General features: G+C 42.4%; 2 protein-coding genes across 6 annotated transcripts in view; one reads left to right on the forward strand and one right to left on the reverse strand.

Moving 5' to 3' along the window:
- Nucleotides 1-12,915, reverse strand: part of NHLRC3 (NHL repeat containing 3) — a 29,027-nt gene extending 16,112 nt beyond the window's left edge. For both annotated transcript variants that reach the window (XM_032795158.2, XM_032795159.2), the window contains exons 1-2: nt 12,643-12,915; nt 3,169-3,321 (exon numbers count right to left, since the gene is read on the reverse strand). In XM_032795158.2, coding sequence (XP_032651049.1) covers nt 3,169-3,321; nt 12,643-12,735 — 246 coding nt within the window. In that variant the 5' untranslated portion in view covers nt 12,736-12,915. The remainder of the gene's footprint in view (nt 1-3,168; nt 3,322-12,642) is intronic.
- A 3-nt stretch (nt 12,916-12,918) lies between these two features.
- Nucleotides 12,919-17,324, forward strand: part of PROSER1 (proline and serine rich 1) — a 30,892-nt gene continuing 26,486 nt past the window's right edge. Inside the window, exons 1-2 of one of the 4 annotated variants that reach the window (XM_032795156.2) lie at nt 12,968-13,936; nt 14,310-14,460. Coding sequence is in view for 1 of the 4 variants with exons in the window: in XM_032795154.2 (XP_032651045.1) it covers nt 13,892-13,936 (45 nt within the window). In the remaining 3 variants the exon portion in view is untranslated. Of the gene's footprint in view, nt 13,937-14,309; nt 14,500-16,411; nt 16,436-17,324 lie in introns of those variants that run through there. The other 3 variants (XM_032795154.2, XM_032795157.2, XM_032795155.2) reach the window with 3 other exon arrangements.

The following is a 17,324-nucleotide window of genomic DNA, read 5'->3' on the forward strand; positions in this document are numbered from 1 at the left end:
CGTTCCCAATTCCTGCTGGAAAGGTTAACAAGTGGGGGTTCCGCAGGGGTCTTGTTTTGGGACCGCTCTGTTCAATATCTTCATCAACGACGTAGATGTTGCTAGAAAGTACGCTTTTTAAGTTTGCAGATGATACCAACTGGGGGATTGCAACTGCTTTGGAGGACGGGTCATAATTCAAAATTGATCTGGACAAATTGGGAGAAATAGTCTTTGAGGTAAACAGATTGAGTTTAATAAGACTAAATGCAAGTGCTCACTTGGGAAGACCAATGAGTTTCACACATATAGAATGGGAGGGAGACTATCTAGGAGGAGTATGGCAGAAAGGGATCTAGGGGTTACGTGACCACAAGCTAATATGAGTCACAGTGCGCTGTCAAAAAGCAAACGTGATTTGGGATGCATAACAGGTGCTGTTGTGAGCAAGCCACAAGAAGTCATTCTTCGCTTTACTCTGGCTGGTTGGCCTTCAATGGATAGTATTGTGGGTCCAGTTCTGGGCACTGCTTTTCAAAAAGATGTGGAGAAACTGGGAGTTCCAAGGAGAACAAGAATGATTAAAGGATCTTGAGAACCATGCTACGAAGGAAGGCTGAAAGAATTGGTTTGTTGTCTTGGAAAGGAAAGACTGAGAGGGGAATGATGCCAGTTTTCAGGTATCTAAAAGGCGTGTCATTCAGGAGGAGGGGAGAAAATTGTTCACTTAGCCTCTAACAATAGAACAGGAAGCAATGGGCTTAAACTGAGCAGGAGATTTAGGTTGGACATTTAGGAAAAAGTTCCTGTCAGGGGTGGTTAACACTGGAATAAATTGCCTAGGGCGGTTGTGGAATCTCCATCTCTGGAGATATTTAGAGTACGTTTGTCATAAGTAGATAGGTAGGGTAAGAGTTAAGTTCTTTACGGAAAGGGTAACCACACTGACCAGAGGATCAACTCAGAGAGAACTGGATTGTTTAAAAGTCAGGGGCGGGAATTTTTATATCGGGGTCTTTTGGTTGTTTCCTCGGCTATGAGGTAAACAAGTTTCCTCCTAACTTCCTTTTATCTCAAATATTTTTCTACCAAAGTCTGTGAGGTACAAGGGAAACAAGTAATATCGGCTTGAGGAGCTTGTGTTGTATTACAGATGTGGATTCTGGGTCTTTGTTGCTTCCTCCGGCTGTGAGGGAAAGCGTATCTTGCTAATTCAAATCCTTTTCTCATTCTACAAAAAGCAGTGATCGTAGACTAAACGGAAACAAAGTAAAAACTCGGGCCTATTGATTATGCTTTGCTTTGTACGTTACTGTGTTGTGATTGCGTTGGTCTTATTTATAATTTGGCTATTTTCTTTAAATCAATGGGTTATTATTCAGCTTTCTTAATGGGCCGTGCATCTCATAAATGTTTTATGCAAGTATTAGTTCTTTATTGTCTCTTTTTTCGTATATAAAGCTTTCTTTTTCAAACTGTGGAAGTTTCTTTTTCTAGTCAAGCAGCAGACAGAAATTTGAAACCTCATTGTATCAGGTTATCTTGTTCCCCCTCACGGGAAGGCAGGGCACGGGGAGGGGCAAGCCCAAGCTGATCGGTATTTTGCATTCTCTAATTTTTGTCTGAGGAAGGGAACGCTTGTATCTCTTGGGAAGCAGCATGTGAAACCGGGGTTTCTTGGTACTCGCAAGGCTAGATAGAGGCAAGCTTGGAGGGAGGTGGGGAAGGGGTTATCTTCCTGCTTTTAGACTCCAGGGATTTGGAATCTGTGGGGTTCCTCCAGGGAGGGTTGGGGACACCATGAGAGAAGGAAAGGGGTCAGGCCCTTTTGCAATCCTATCTGACCTGGTGGCAGCCTATCAGATCTAAGCTGGAGATTAAGCTTAGAGGACTTCATGCTAGTACCTTATATTTGAACTCTAATGTTCAAGTCGAGGAATATTACTATGACAACGTTAGATAAATGTCTATCTGGGATGGTCTAGACAGTATTTGGTTCTGTCATGAGGGCAGGGGACTGGACTCGATGACCTCTTGAGGTTCCTTCCAGTCCTAGAGTCTATGAATCTATGTTGTGCATATTGCCTTGAGAGAAAACAAAATGCAGACCCTGCCCTGTTTAGGCAGTCTGACTTCCAGGGAATATCACAGTGTAGCCACGGAACTGTGCAATCTTGAAAGCCCCTTGGTCAAGAGGGAGAGATAAGGTCTCTCCCCAAGAGAGTTAATGACTGAGGAGCTGGGAGCCTAGAAGGGGTGCCCTTAATGGACCATGGAGGTGAATGCAGGTGCAGTTACCCTGAATTGTGACAGCCCCCAACACTGGAGTATCTGAGCACCTCACGGTTTTAGATTTACTCCTGTGAGTATTATTATCCCTATTTTACAGCTGGGGAAGAGAGGCAGAGAGAAATTAACTATCTAGGGATATAAATACTGTTAAAAAAGTGAATTGTTTAAACAATTAAAAAGATGTCATTTAAATGGTTAACTGTTTAAGTGGCTGGGGCCCCTCTGGCCAGCACGGCTGGGCCCGCTCCATCTGGGTGCTGCAGCTGGGCTCGTGGCGCTGCTCCGGGTGGGCGGTGCTGCTCAGGCTGCTCCAGGTGGCGCAGCTGGGCCCACTGGGCTGGCTGGTGCGGGACCGCTGGGGACAGCAACGGTTATCCGGTAAGACTATGCTTACCAGTTAACTTTTTACATCCCTATAAGTATCTTGCCCAAATTCACACAGGACGTTTGTGACAGTGCAGAAATTGAACCCAGGGTCTCCCGCAGCCCACTGGGGCTATTCTTCTTTTGCCGTTTACTGAGTTGAGGCAGGGATGTGAAGAACAGTAGCAGAAGTGACATATACAGTTGCCTCGGTTCTCCTAGCAGGCTTCCATGTTGTAGGCTATCTGATTTGTATCTTTCCTTGTGGCACTTGACATTTCAAAACTTTTTTTTTTTTTAAATTTGAAGACTTTAAAAAACATAAAACCAACAAGTCCAATATGCACAGAAAGAACCTTCATATCCAGGACTACTTTAAAAAAATGTATACTATTAATAACCTTAGTCAAATTTACATCAATAATTTAATACAATAAACTGTTATAATTATCTTAATATAAATGCAAATGGTAACTCCACACGGGAAAAACAATATAATGCTAATAAGGACAAAAATCCAGTGCTATTACTTACTTGTGCAACATAGACCAGATCATGGAGAGGGTCAACAGCAACACAAAATGTTTGCCCAGTGAAATATTCTGGACGTTTAGGCCAGCCTACATCCAGCTTGTAAAGCTGTTGTTCTATCCTCCAAGGGGAGTAAAAAGCAATTGCTCTTAATACCTTAAAATGTAAAAGTAAAAAAACATTAACAGTTAAATTCCATGAGATTCCGCTTTCTATAATCCTTCAGCTTTTTATTAGTTATTATTAGGGTGAGATTTTCAAAGACACAAATTTGATGGTTGGTTGTCTAATTTCCATTGAAAGTCAATGGATGTTATGCATCTAGCTGTTTTTTGGGCCTTTATAAATCTTCCTTGTTAGAGCCAAGTGAATCAGCACACTTGAAACATTAAATCAAGTGTACATCCACCAATTACTCAATAACAAATATTATTCTGACATGGCATTGTATCTAAATGGAGCACAGGGATGCTGTAGAATTACTGAGGCAAAATTACACAATTGTTTCCCAGTTGTGTAGTTCTTGGCACTCAAAATGTCAGAGCTCTTTTTTAAAACTTCTAAAAACTGCTTAACTCTTATAACAATTCTGGATGGTGTGTCCACAATAGCCTTCCAGTAGCAGTACCTGATGTGCTGGCTAAACCACGTTGATCAGAATCATGTTCAAGACAATTCACCCCAAGCACCCTGAGCAATGACACAGTTTTGAATTGGGTAATATGGAAACAAGTCATACCACCTGTGTTTAAAGAGGTTGTGTGAACTGGGTCGCGGCTAGATTTAATTTCCTAAAGCGGTTTCCATTATCAAGGGACCTTCACTGTATAACATCTGTGTGTGTTAATAGGTAGTTGATAGCTCCATCACAGAGCATCCAATGGATCTCAAGACTTTTGCTGCCACAACCACAGAGTTCAACGTGACTCCATTCTGCTATAGCCAGGACTGGAATCCTAATTCTTCAGCTCCCTACAGCTCTCTACAACTTAAGCTAAAGAAGATCTCTAGCGGCTTATTCTAGTAGTAGGCTCCTTATGCTCTTGGAGGGCTTTGCTGAAAGACAACATCATGCTCACTCTCTTGTACACATAAAACCAGAATGTTACTATAGATGAAAGCATCAGAGATGGGTCTTTGGAGATGAAGGTGGTGATAGTAGACAGGATGAGCACATGTGCATTTCAAAGACCACATCCAGCCAGGTCTGACACATTTTGCCACCCTCCCAGAAACCTCCCATAGAGACCTTCAGCCTTTCCTTACACACAAGGAGAGCCAAAACTCTTAAGGAAACACTTGATTAGTAGACCTGCAAGCAACTCAGGCTCTTGGCCACAATTATGCAGCTGGCTACTGATCCTGGCAGAGCTGGGAAGGCATCTATTTTATCTCTCTCCAAAGATAAAATGCTGGATTGTGCAGCGCAAGTGAGCAAAGGGGGAGGGGGGAGGGGGACTTAGTTTAAGGAGGGGCCAGAAAAGGGAAAACAAAGTACAGAGAGAATGAGTGTGGCAAAGAGAAAGCACAAAGAGAGGAATAGGTTGAAACACAGGGAGAGAAGGAATGAGCAGGGAAGTGAAAAAAGAGGATAAAAGCCAGACTCCTGTGAACATAGGCAGATCAGGAGGGCAAAGCATTAATTCAAGAAAAAGAAAAAGGAATATGCAGGGCCCTGGACACTCCATGATTCCATGACAATGGGATCTGCTACATAATTTATCTCCTTACCATAGAACTGTGCTCCAGAATCTGACCTTTATATGTATACTATATATATAAAATGTATGTTCTAGCCCTTACAGTCACAGAGAAAAACTCAAATGTGAGCCAAGCATAAATTGTCTGCATCATCTACCAGCATTTGGAGGGATGGGGAGACTTGTCCCATCCATTTCAATCAGGGCCCTCTGGACTCTGCAATTCTATGGCTGCTTAATTTGGCATTCTCCTAATAAAAGTCAGACTTGCAGACATCTGATTAAAAATATAGTAGAAGTAACAAAGAGAGAGAAAATATTTTCTAACACCTCACCCTTTACTGTAATATAGCTGGTATTTTTTTTCTTAATTAAGGGAAAAGAGGGAGAGACACAAGGTTAAAGCTGATTCCTTACTCCCAGTTCCTTATTTGTGGTACCAGCTCCACATTCATGGTTCCCAGTTCCTTATTCAAAGGCCAACATTATTTAAAAATATATCAATGTAAGATTAAATATTTAGAAAAGTCATCAGATTAAAGTGGCAATCTGATAATTTTAATTAATAATTCCTTAATTATTTATTAAGTAAATAATCAGAGAGCTGGGTTTTCACTGCCTGCATGTGACTCCCCAACCCCGAGTTTTGTTCCTGTGCAATATACTGTTACATGTCACACCCCTACCACACTTCCATATCATACAGAGTTTGAATAAGGGGGTGGGTTTTGACAGACTGTATGTGAATAAATGAGTCTTGGGACACCCATAGTGACATATCCCTATGATCATCAGACTGTTCTTAAGGAGCTGGGAATCCCACTTGCTGACCCAAAGCTTTGTTGTTGCATTGTATGCTGCAAAATGTCATACCTCCACTCCACTTCCATTTTATAAATGGTGATTGAATAAGGAAACTAGGATTTGACTAATGTACATGACAAAGTGCCATTTAGTGACACACTTCCCCGTGACTATCAGGCTGTTCTGAAGGACCTGGGCCATGCGACTCGCCGATCTGAGGATTTGGTCGTGCGTAACGTGCTGCCACATGTCACACTCCCAACCCACTTCCATTTTGTATATGAAGATTGAATAGGGAATCGGGTTTTGATTGGCTCTACAATGTGTTTCGGGTTATCCCAAGTGACATGTCCCTGTGATCATCAGACTGCTCTGAAGAAGCTGGGACATCCCACTCGCCAACCTGAAGCTTTGTTGTTACACAATATGCTGCCACATGTTACTCCTATTCCACACTGCTTGAATAAGGAGAAGGAATTTGACTGACTGTATATGACAAAAAGTGTCTCAGGTCACTTCAGGTGACATGGCCCAGCGACTGTCAGGATGTTCTGAAGGAGCTGGGATATGCCCCTTGCCAACCACAAGGTTTGTTCTTGGGCTTTATGCTTCCCCACCCGTTCCATATTGTACATAGGGCTTAAATAAGGAGCTGGGTTTTGACAAACTATACGTGAGATAATTCAGTTTGGGTCACCTCAAGCGACATATCTCCACAACTGTCAGATTGTTCTGAAGTAGCTGAGACATGCCAGGAGTTAGACCAGATGACCCTTGAGGTCTCTTTTAACCCAGTGGTTTTATGATTCTATGCCACTTGCCAAACCAAGGATTTGTTCTTCAGCAATATACTACCACTCGTCAAATCCCCACCCCAGTTCCGTATTGTACATAGTGTGTGAATAAGGTGCTGGCTTTTGACTGGCTGTACGGGACAAAATACGTATTGAGTTACCCAGAGACAAGTCCCTGAAACAGTTATTTCATTATGAAGAGATGAGGTTATGCCCCTTCCACAGGCAAATTTTTATTTCTGATCTGACAGATATATTGCCCCAATTTTTGTGTGTGTTTTCTCTGTTAACATACAATATGCAATATTGCATGTAAAAATCAACACAATCAGTATTCAATGAATTTGCTGCAAATCAGGCTATAATGTTTTCATAGAAATTATGATAGTTACAGATGAAGAAGTCCATTGGAACTTTGGTTTGTTTTTAGATGAAAAATGTATAATTTTTTTTTTAAATTCTGTTCACATAAAAGCAGTTGTGCTTATTAGAGTTGTGTGTTTTGCTCATTACACAAGAAAAAATAAAGATAAGACACTGCATGGGCACAGTTACCTTCCAATAATCATGTTTATGAGCTATATGCAAACATAAAAGGCCTATCAGTGCATATTGCTGCTCTGAGTGATTTCTGATGGCTTCTAAAACACAGACAACAGTGAACACCACTAGCGTGCTCACATTCTACTTAAATGAATATGTAATATAGTAGCAGCTGTGTTGGGTGAACCAGTTTGTGTCTTGGGTTGCTGTGAGACTCAGACGGAATCAGTGTAGACAGGTATACTGTAATGGAATTTGAAGAATCTATCTGTAGTTAGGCTATCTCTACCTCCTTTCCTTTTTAATTCCAAAATTCCATCATAGAAATGCCAGCTCTCAATTTGACCAAATTTGTGGAGGAAACAAACAAAATGGTTCCCAGTGTCGTATGTCATTCCAACAACTTTGTACGTATAATGACATGACCTTTTGTTTTGCTAAGTTTTACTGTTTATACAAATAATATTGATGACTTCTATTGAACCAATCAATATTTGAAACACTATAAATATTAATACTATATTCAAGTTACATGAAAGGTACTACAGGGAGGGCAGTTGGTGTATTTTTCTGTGGTAGGGGAACTGCATTTTTGTTTGAATATTCAATGAATGGTATTTGAAAAAAGACAAGTCACTACTCTGAAACACATCCACCAAAATGCACCTGTTGTCTTTCAACTTACTTGCTATCATACACAGAAATCTTTGCTGTAAATAACCCAGGGTAAAATTTTTGAATCTTTCTGTGATTAGACTTAACAATAACGAATAAGATGCATGGGTCACCATTAATGAAATGATGTGTACCCAACTGGCATAATCCATTGTATATGTTTATGTTTACTCTGAAACTGTAAAATAAGTATAGATGTTGCTATTTATTATAATATTTTAATTAATTGAGCAATGGTTGCTGTTAGAGCTGATTATTGGTGACACCTATATTTAAGCATTCCTAAGGATCTGTATGGTCAGACCCTACTTTGCACAGAAAGGAAGTTTCTTCATAAATTTCTGCAAAGAATTGCTGCATAATCTGGTGCTGTCTGTCACTTTATGGTCTGTAATCTTGACACAATCACCTATTGCACCAAACATTCACATGGAGGCAGAACCTTCGATAATGTGTGTGCAGAAGGGCCAGTAACAGGGTTTCATAGATACTCAAGTATACCTAGACAATCCCTGCCAGGTGTTTATCTAATCTGTTCTTAAAAACATCCAATGATGGGGATTCAGCAACCTCTCCTGGAAGCCTAATCCAGTGCTTAATTATCTTGATAGAAAGTTTTTCCTAATGCCTAACCTAAATCTCCCTTGTGGCAGATTAAGCCAATGACTTCTTGTCCTAATGTAAGTGGACATGCAGATCAATTGATTACTGTTCTCTTTATAATCCTTAATGTATTTCAAAACTGTTGTCATGTCCCTTCAATCTTCTTTTCTCAAGACTAAATTTACCCACCTTTCCTTTTAAGTCAAGTTTTCTAAACCTTTTATCATTTTTGCTTCTCTCCTCTGGACTTGCTCTAATTTTTCCATATCTTTCTTAAAGTGTGTCATCCAGAGCTGGGCACACTACTTTGGTTGAGGCCTCACCACTGCTGAGTAGAACAGGACATTTTCCTCAGTGTCTTGTATGTGACACTCCTGCTAATACACCCCCAAATAGTATTAGCCTTTTTTACCACTGAATCACATTGCTGGCTCATACTTAAGGCTCTATGTTTGTCACAGAGGTCATGGATTCTGCCTGAGCAGCTCAGGTAACCTCCTGGGCCAGGTGCACTGGCTGCTGCTGGGGCCGTCTCCCCACCTCAGCCCCCCAGCAGCAGGAGTTTGGGTGTGGCGGGGCTCAGAGCTGGGGTGAGTGGTGCTTACCTGGAGAGGGGGGCTCCCTCCCTCAGCTCCTAGCTCCATATGCTGCCTCTGTCAGCAGCACCGCCCTCACAGCTCCCATTAGCCATGGTTCCCAGTCAATGGGTGCTGCAGAGCCGAGGCTTGGGCAGAGTGGAGGCAAGGCAGCACGTGGAGCTCAGAGCTGGATAGGGAGCCTACCCTGGCCCTGCCAACACCTCCCCTGTCACCTCTCCCAGCACTCGCAAAGCCCTTCCCCAACTCCTCCCCCCAAAAGCACCCGTGGCACCCTCCCCCATTTTAGTCAGGGGCATATAATAAAAGTCATGGGCAGGTCATGAGCTGTGAATTTTTGTTTACTGGTTGTTGTGATGCTGCACTCTATATAATTTTATGAAAATATGCTAATGTAACTGGAATATGCTTCATGCAAAAGGTATCATTACAAAGCTTATAATCTACTGTGTGTGATCATCCTATCTGTATAAATGTACCACTCTTATATCTGAACCTAGAAATATGAAATATAACTCTGAGGGCCTATTGTAAGTATGCAAAGTGTGGAACATTAATGGTAGTCTGGAATCTTGATGACTCCCATTAACCAGGACAACTGACTGCAGATGGCTCTGTAAGTCATCCTGTCTACCTGTGTGCTGGTAAATGGGTAATGAAGTCTTACACCCCGTCTAGACTACGCGCTGTATTGGCGCGTTAAAATTGATTGCTCGGGGATTGATATATCGCGTCTGATCTGGACGGGATATATCGATCCCAGAGCGCGCTTAGATTGATTCCGGAACTCCATCAAAACAAACGGAGTTTCAGAATCGACATGGCGAGCCGCGCACATCGATCCCGCGCGGTGAAGACGGGTAAGTAAATTGATTTTAGATATTCGATTTCAGCTACGCTATTCTCGTAGCTGAAATTGCGTATCTAAAATCGATTTTCGCGCGTAGTGTAGACCTGGCCTCACAGTGACATGTGATCATGTCACCTGAACGAAAATCCATCTTTAACCTGGTGTCTTTCCATTGAGAAGGAGGGGGCAGGAACCCAGAGAGGGATAAAGGATTCCTGCATTATGCAAAAGATACATAAATGAGTGGAACAGAACAAAGAAGGAGCCATCATGAGGAATCCCCTAGCTACCACCTGAACTGGAACAAGGGCTGTACTAGAGGAAAGAATGGTGCCCAGACTAGGAAGGCATCCAGTCTGTGAAAGAAATGTACTGAAACACCTTTAAGCAAAGGTAGTTTTGGCACATCAGATGCCAGCTCCCAAGGCGGTTTCTGTGACCTAACTCATCACACCCGTGACTTTTACTAAAAATACCCATGACTAAAATGTAGTCTTACTCATATTCAATCTGTGACCTGATAAAACCCCCAGATCATTTTCAGCAGTACTACCACCTGGCCAGTTATTCCTCATTTGTAGTTATCCATTTGATTTTTCCTTCCTATGTATAGGATTTTGTGTGACATATAAGGCAATTTCCTGCAATATCCTTGGGAAACCTTCCTGAATTAAGGTTAAGTACATTTTGAGTCCATTGCATTAAATGAAACGGTTATGTATTACTGTGGACTAGGATTGTCTGTACTTCTCTAGGGGAGAGATAGGATGTAAACCCCAGGAAGCATTAATAACTTCAGAGTAGAATACTGAACAATGGGCCAGACAAGAATGGACAACTGGGGTAGTGTTAAATGATTTTCCTGAGGATCGCTAGGGGGAGGTGAATGCAAATTTCCCCACCTCTAGTTATGCAAAAAAAATCAGACTTTTGAAGCTATGCTCTTCAGAGGAGCTCACTATCTACTGATTACCTGTTCCTGGAATCTGAAGAGCAATGAAAGAGTGAACTTTCCTAGCAATTCTGGTTCTGAGCTATGGTTGTTATGAACTTGTAATCACAGAAAAACCCTTTTGTGGGGTTTGAAGAACTGTCTCCTACCAGAATCTTTGTTGGAGTTGAAGGTGATCAGTAGTACACTTATTGGTATGCATGTAGGTTCTTTTGTTGTTTTAATATGTTTTCTCTATGATGCTTTCACCTTAAGAATAAATGTGCTTGCTTATAAAGGGCTATATGGTAACTTGCCATTGAAGGCAATTACGCTGTTCATAGCCTCCAAAGAGAAAACAAAGTGCAGATGCTGGCCTCATTAGGCAGTTTGGCTTGCTGGAAATCTCACTGTGCACCCCTGGTTAGGAAGGAGAGAAATATGGGTCTCTACTCAAGAGAAGTGACAGATGAGGAGCCAGGAGCCTAGTGTGGGTTCCCTCGTGGGACCATGGAGGAGGAATGCAAATGCAGTTGCCATGAACTGTGATACTTTAACTTGTCTTTATTTAACACTGTTGATTTCCAACCAATTCTTGACTTTGTCAAGGTCATTTTGAATTCTACTCCTTTCCTCCAATACCTTGTAACCTCTCCCCACTTTGTGTCATCTGCAAATTTTATATGCATACTCTTCACTCCATTAGCTATTTCATTACTGAAAGTATTGACTAGTGCCAGACCCCTGCAGGACCCCACCAGATACTTCCCCCCCGATTGACAGCAAACTCTAACTACTGCCATCTCTTATGTGCTCATCCTACTTCATACTGTAAACAGTGCTTGCTTAGGGAATTGGATTTTGACTGGCTGTAGGTTTTCAAATAAGGTTTTGGTCACATTAAGTGACATGTCCCCACAACCATTAAGTTGTTTTGATGCAGCTGACCCATGGACCTACCTTACTTGAAACTCATTGCAAAAACTGCAGCCTATTTCACGAGAGATTGTGTGGGGGTGGGGGGGAAGGGGAAATAGGCCAGAATTTTTTGCACCATAAAAGTTTCAAGTAAGACAGTTCCATGTCTCAGCTACATTAGAACAGCTTAATGGTTGTGGGGGCATATCACTTAGGGTGACCAAAGACTTATTTTAATCACATACAGCCAAAATCCAGTTCCCTATTCAAGTACTGTTTACAATATGGAAATGAGGTGAGGGCATAACAAGTAGCAACATGCTGCTCAAGAACAAAGCTTCAGGTCAGTGAGTGGCAGCATCACCCAGCTCCTTCCGAACACTCAGATGATTGTGGCGATGTGTCACTTTAGGTGACCTGGGAAACAGTTTGTCATGCACAGCCAGTCAAATCCAGTTCCTTATTCCATCACCACTTATACTATGGAAGTGATATGGGGTGCTATGCAACAGCACACTGCACAGGAACAAAGCTTTGGGGTCAGTGAGCGAGGTGCCCCAGCTCCTTCAGAACAGGCTATTGCAGGGACACAACTATTAGGTGACCTGAGGCTTATACTGTCGCACACAGCCAGTCAACACCCAGCTTCTTACTGGATTAGTAATGAGTAGTTTACATTATTCACATTCATTAGATGACATTTCTAAAAACTGCCTCTTACACGGATACATTTTAAAATAACGTTGCCTTTTGACTAAGTTAACTAGGAACCACGAACCAGGAGCTGGGAACAGAGAACCAAGTTCAGCTCGTTGCGAGGGCGAGACAGACAAGGTGGGAGAGGGAGAGGGTTTGGCTTGGGAAGAGACAGAGAAGAAGGAGCGGGCTCCCCCTTCCTCCAGCAGCCATCTCCTGCCCACGCCCGTGGCCCAGCCCCCCATCGCACCTGTGGCCCAGGTGGGATGAAGGACACGGAAGACGGGCGGGGGGTACGGAGCCAGCAGACACAGGGGGCCCAAGCTCACCCCACCCACCTGTAGCAGGACCCTCCGCCCAGACCCACCTGGGATCCCGAGAGCGCGCAATAGAAAACCAGCAGCGCTACCACCGCGCTGCCCATGGCAACCGCCACACCGGGCCTACCGCGCAGCTTCATCGAGCCCGGACAACGTCAACGCCGGAGCTCGGTCTCCCCCGCCCCCACCCCGGAGCCGTTGGTGGCTCACGTCAGCAGGAGACCCCGCCCCTCAGCGCGCGCGAGCCGGGCCTGCTATGGGACGCTCCGGGCAGAGTCACGGCTCCTATGGCTTCCTGCCTGGGAGACTGCAGCTTTGTCACACTTTGGGGTTGTCCATCTGAGTGCCTGAGCGCAGGAGAACACTCTCCGGTATCCAGGAATTTTTAAACAATCGATACCAGGCCTTTCGGCAGGATGCTGGGAGCACAGGAGCTAGGCTGATGATCGCTGCAACAGAGGGCCATTCCTCCCGGATTCAGGCATTCTACTCAGTCGACTTACTGTTGGGGTTTCTGGCGCGTGAGGGGTCCTCTGAGAGATACAATGGACGTTGGTTGATGATGTCACTGGGGTGCGATTCATGGGCATTGTGGACCTCAGTGGCGAGGAGGAACCTCGTCGCCGATGGTTATTGCTCGTGCAGGGCTCGCTTGCGCCGGCGGCGCGGGCTGGGGGTTGGCTCTGCCAGGTCCGGAGCCGCGGTAGCGCGGTGGCTTCTGTTGCTGCTGGTAACAAAGAGCCGGGAGCTTTGCAGGCGATGGGCAGCGGGGGAGCCCGGGGGCTACCGGGCCTGAGGGCCGCGCGCTGACAGGAGCGGCAAGAGACTGCGGCTGCTGCACAGCCCCGTGTGTCCAGCGGCACCTGAGCCGGGCGCTGTCCCGCTTCTCACCCCCCTATCAGGGGTTCCCTCTCTCTGCTCCTCGGCTGCTCTGTTTGTTCTTCGTCCCGTTTCTTCCCCCGTCGTCACAAAACCATGTAACTCCCCCAGCCCCGCGCTTAATCTGCTAGTTCCGAGGCAAGGAGCGTTAAGCCCCGTCTCCTGCTGAACTGTGCATTGGACCAAGCATTTATATCGTGATTGAAATCCGCACCGCTGTCCAAAAGAGTCGCATCCCCGTGCCCTGACCCTTTTTCTTGTTCGTGTTTTAAAGGGTTTTTTTTCCCCCCCATCTCTGTAAAGTGTCTCTTTTCGGTGCTTTTCTTCTACAATAAAAAAGACGCTTCTGCAGTAAAGAGTCTTGCCTGGATGTACTTTTTCTTTAAATAAAAATCTACATTGGATGAACAAGTAAAGATGGATAAGAAATCATTTGAGACCGTGCTTGATGAAATTAGAAAGGTAACTTATCTTTTTACATGTTTGGTTTAATTGTGTAAATGCAAAACTCCTTGCTGGAGTAAAGTTGGTTAAACACTGTTTGCCTTAATTGTTGTTCCTTCTGGAAGGCAGTAAAAATTAAATTATTGCCCGCTCTTCAAAGAGCAGAATGATATGCTGATAAGACATACTAGTTTTTGCTGAATGTAAACCAAATTTAGTCTAGTTGAGACTCATCTTGTGTGGCATGTTTGTTTCCATCTGCATGCCCCATGGCAGAGAGATTCAATCTCTTGAGATTGTGTTGAAACTTGACTAATTCATAAAAGTTTAAAAATATAACTGTGTAATAGATTTTTTTTTTAAAGTGGGTTCAACCTTTCTTCATTTGCAGACTCCTAAAAAATTTCAAATGGAGTTGGAAATCTTAGTCTGCAGATCTCTAGGGGTCTGTGGACTACATGTTGAAAACCACTGTTGTAAGTTGACAGCCTTTTGTGGACCTCTCAGATATAGTCAGCGGACCCCTGAGCTCAGTGCCACAGGTTGAAAATCACTGTTTTAAGTTACTTTGTTCTGGACTTGTAAGTAGCATATATTGTATTGTATAGTTAAAGCATGAGGGTGAAAATGCAGCTCTGCTGTCTATATTTCTTGCTGTTCTAGAGTTCCTGTGCAGTGTCTATCTAGTTACTTAGGCCTTGTCTACACGGCGGGGGGGGGAATCGATCTAAGTTATGAAACTTCAGCTATGTGACTAACGTAGATGAAGTTGACGTACTTAGATCTACTTACCGTGGGGTCCACACTACGCTATGTCGATGGAAGAGGCTCTCCTGTCGACTCCTCTTGCACTTCTCGTTTAGGTGGAGTACAGGAGTCAATGGGAGAGCGATTTAGCGGGGCTTCAGTAGACCTGCTAAATCGACCACCGATGCATCTATCGCCACATGTGGATCCTCCGGGAAGTGTAGCCAAGCCCTCAGTCTTTAAGTGGAACGAGGCATGCAATGGGACTTAGTTCATTCATGTCTCTAAAGTGCTGTGAGATTCTTAGATGAAAGGTTTTATGGAAGTTAAACATATTATAAAGGTTTCAATATTAATGTGATATTGTGCATTTTGTGGGGCTTTTTTTTTTTTAAAGCATATGTAATCCCTCCCTGACTTTTGGTCACATATGAACAAGTTTTCGAATGCTTTTCATTTATTCAGAAAACAGAGACTAAATGACAAGCATTTTAATATTAAACTGGATCATGCTCTGTCAACACATTTATGTTTAATACTGGTGAACTTTAAATTATTTAAGTGGACTAGCCTGTTCTATAGCTTGCATTCTCATCCCAGATGTGATGAAGATGTAAGGAACACCAAAATGACCCATTTATTGTAGGTATATTTTAAATTTGCATCACTTTCTTCCTTGACCAGATTTAAGGAATATGTTTGTAAAGTTTTATATTAAGCTAAAAATTCATGGGATAGAAGGTAGTTGGAAAGTTGAATATTTCTACTATTACATGTGGAATTTAGCTTAACACTGACATGTATTTGTCTTTATATGTAATACATCTTATTTTTATCTATTTCCCACACGTTATCTTTTAAATATACATTTGTACCTCAATAGTTGTTCAGTTTAGAGTTGAGTTGTTTTTAAAGTGGCAGCAAGATCCAGTTTCATGTTTAAATACAGTTTTTGATTGCAAGTAAAATTAATTCAGTATCTTAAAAGAGCACCCCTAAAAGTTAATCATACATTGAATTAATTTGTTATCCCATTAGTGAAAGGCCCTGCCTAAATTGGCATTTTTATTATTTTTTTTTGTAAATCTTGAAATGGCAATTCGTTTAGAGGATATAATGCTTTGAAAAATCAAATTTTACCTAGTGCTAGTGACATATGGGTATAAGGCTAAATCTTCCTCAGCAAATATTTTTGATCAATGGTAATAGAAGAAATTCATAAAAAGTGCAATTTTAAAAATAGCTTGCTAGTTGATTAAATTAAATGTGGGTCTCTAATCTTTAAAAGTAGGTTAAACATTCACTTGTCTGACAAACCGCTAGCCTGAAGTGTTCTACTGGAATTTTCTGCTGAGCTAACTGCTGATGATCTAGTTGCTTAACTTTGCCTCCATTTCCTAATCTGTCAAATGGGATTAACATGTCCCAACATTAGATATGTTGTGAGTCAACGAATTATTTGTAAGTGATTTCAGATCCTAGTACTGAAGGCACGGTAGAAGCAGTTAAGTGGTATATATGTGTATGAGAGGGTAAGTATTCAGGGTGAACTTGAAATCTAGTCAACTTTTAAAAATGTATTTGAAGTATCAGACACTGTGCGTCTCCCTGAATTCACATGTAAATTTTTGCAATTTTATTTTATTATTTTAAAAATATATTCTCTCTTCTTTTCATTATGTGAAAGGTTCATGCCGACGAAAGGAAACCTCAGCTTCCTGTAGTGTTTTAGATGTCGTATGCTACTTGTAACAATAGTAATTTTTTTTGGTCAGTATTAATTTTTCACATAGCCTCCCATTAAATAAAATTCAGTTTTCTGAGTTATATTTTAGAGATACCAACTGCTTTTTGGTTTAACTTAAAATACCTTAAATACAAGTTTTATCATGCTATTGTTACTCAAACTGTTAGCAATTTAGCTCTGAACATGTGAATGAAAGAAAGGTTACCCCTATCTCTTGTAAGTACTGTACCTACAATCCAAGTCCCTTTCTAGTAAATTATTGATGAGTAGGCCCATTGACTGACTAGAACCACATGTGTAAAAATTTTAAGAACAGCTCTGTACCACAATGACAAATAATTCTTGTATCCTTTTATTATGAAACTGCAAATAAATAATTTAAAATGTGATCTGTAATTGAACAGCAACCTATTTTGGCACAAATATCACTTCATTCTTCCCCTGAATATATCCTTTCAATTTCTTTTGTTTTCAACGGGAGTTACCAATGTGCAGCATTTACTGCTAGTCTAAAGCTGTAACAATATCACTGAGATTTATTTTTTTTCTCAAAGAGTTGTGGCTTTAGAATGCTACTTGAGACCATACATAATTATGCTGGCTTCCAAGTGCTGGGGTGTAATTAAGGACACAGTCTAATGCTTGAGCTGTATCTTGAGTAACTTATTCCTAACTGGAAAAGAACTTGAGCAACTGTGTGATGTGTCTGAGGCTATGGCCTTGGCTACACTGGCGCTTTACAGTGCTGCAACTTTCTCGCTCAGGGATGTGAAAAACACCCCCCTGAGCTCAGCAAGTTACAGCGCTGTAAAGCGCCAGTGTAAACAGTGCCCCAGCGCTGGGAGCGCGGCTCCCAGTGCTGTAAGCTAATCCCCACGGGGAGGTGGAGTACCTGCAGTGCTGGGAGAGCTC

The sequence above is a fragment of the Chelonoidis abingdonii genome, chromosome 1, assembly GCF_003597395.2.
Source record: "Chelonoidis abingdonii isolate Lonesome George chromosome 1, CheloAbing_2.0, whole genome shotgun sequence".
Lineage (NCBI taxonomy): Eukaryota > Metazoa > Chordata > Testudines > Testudinidae > Chelonoidis > Chelonoidis abingdonii.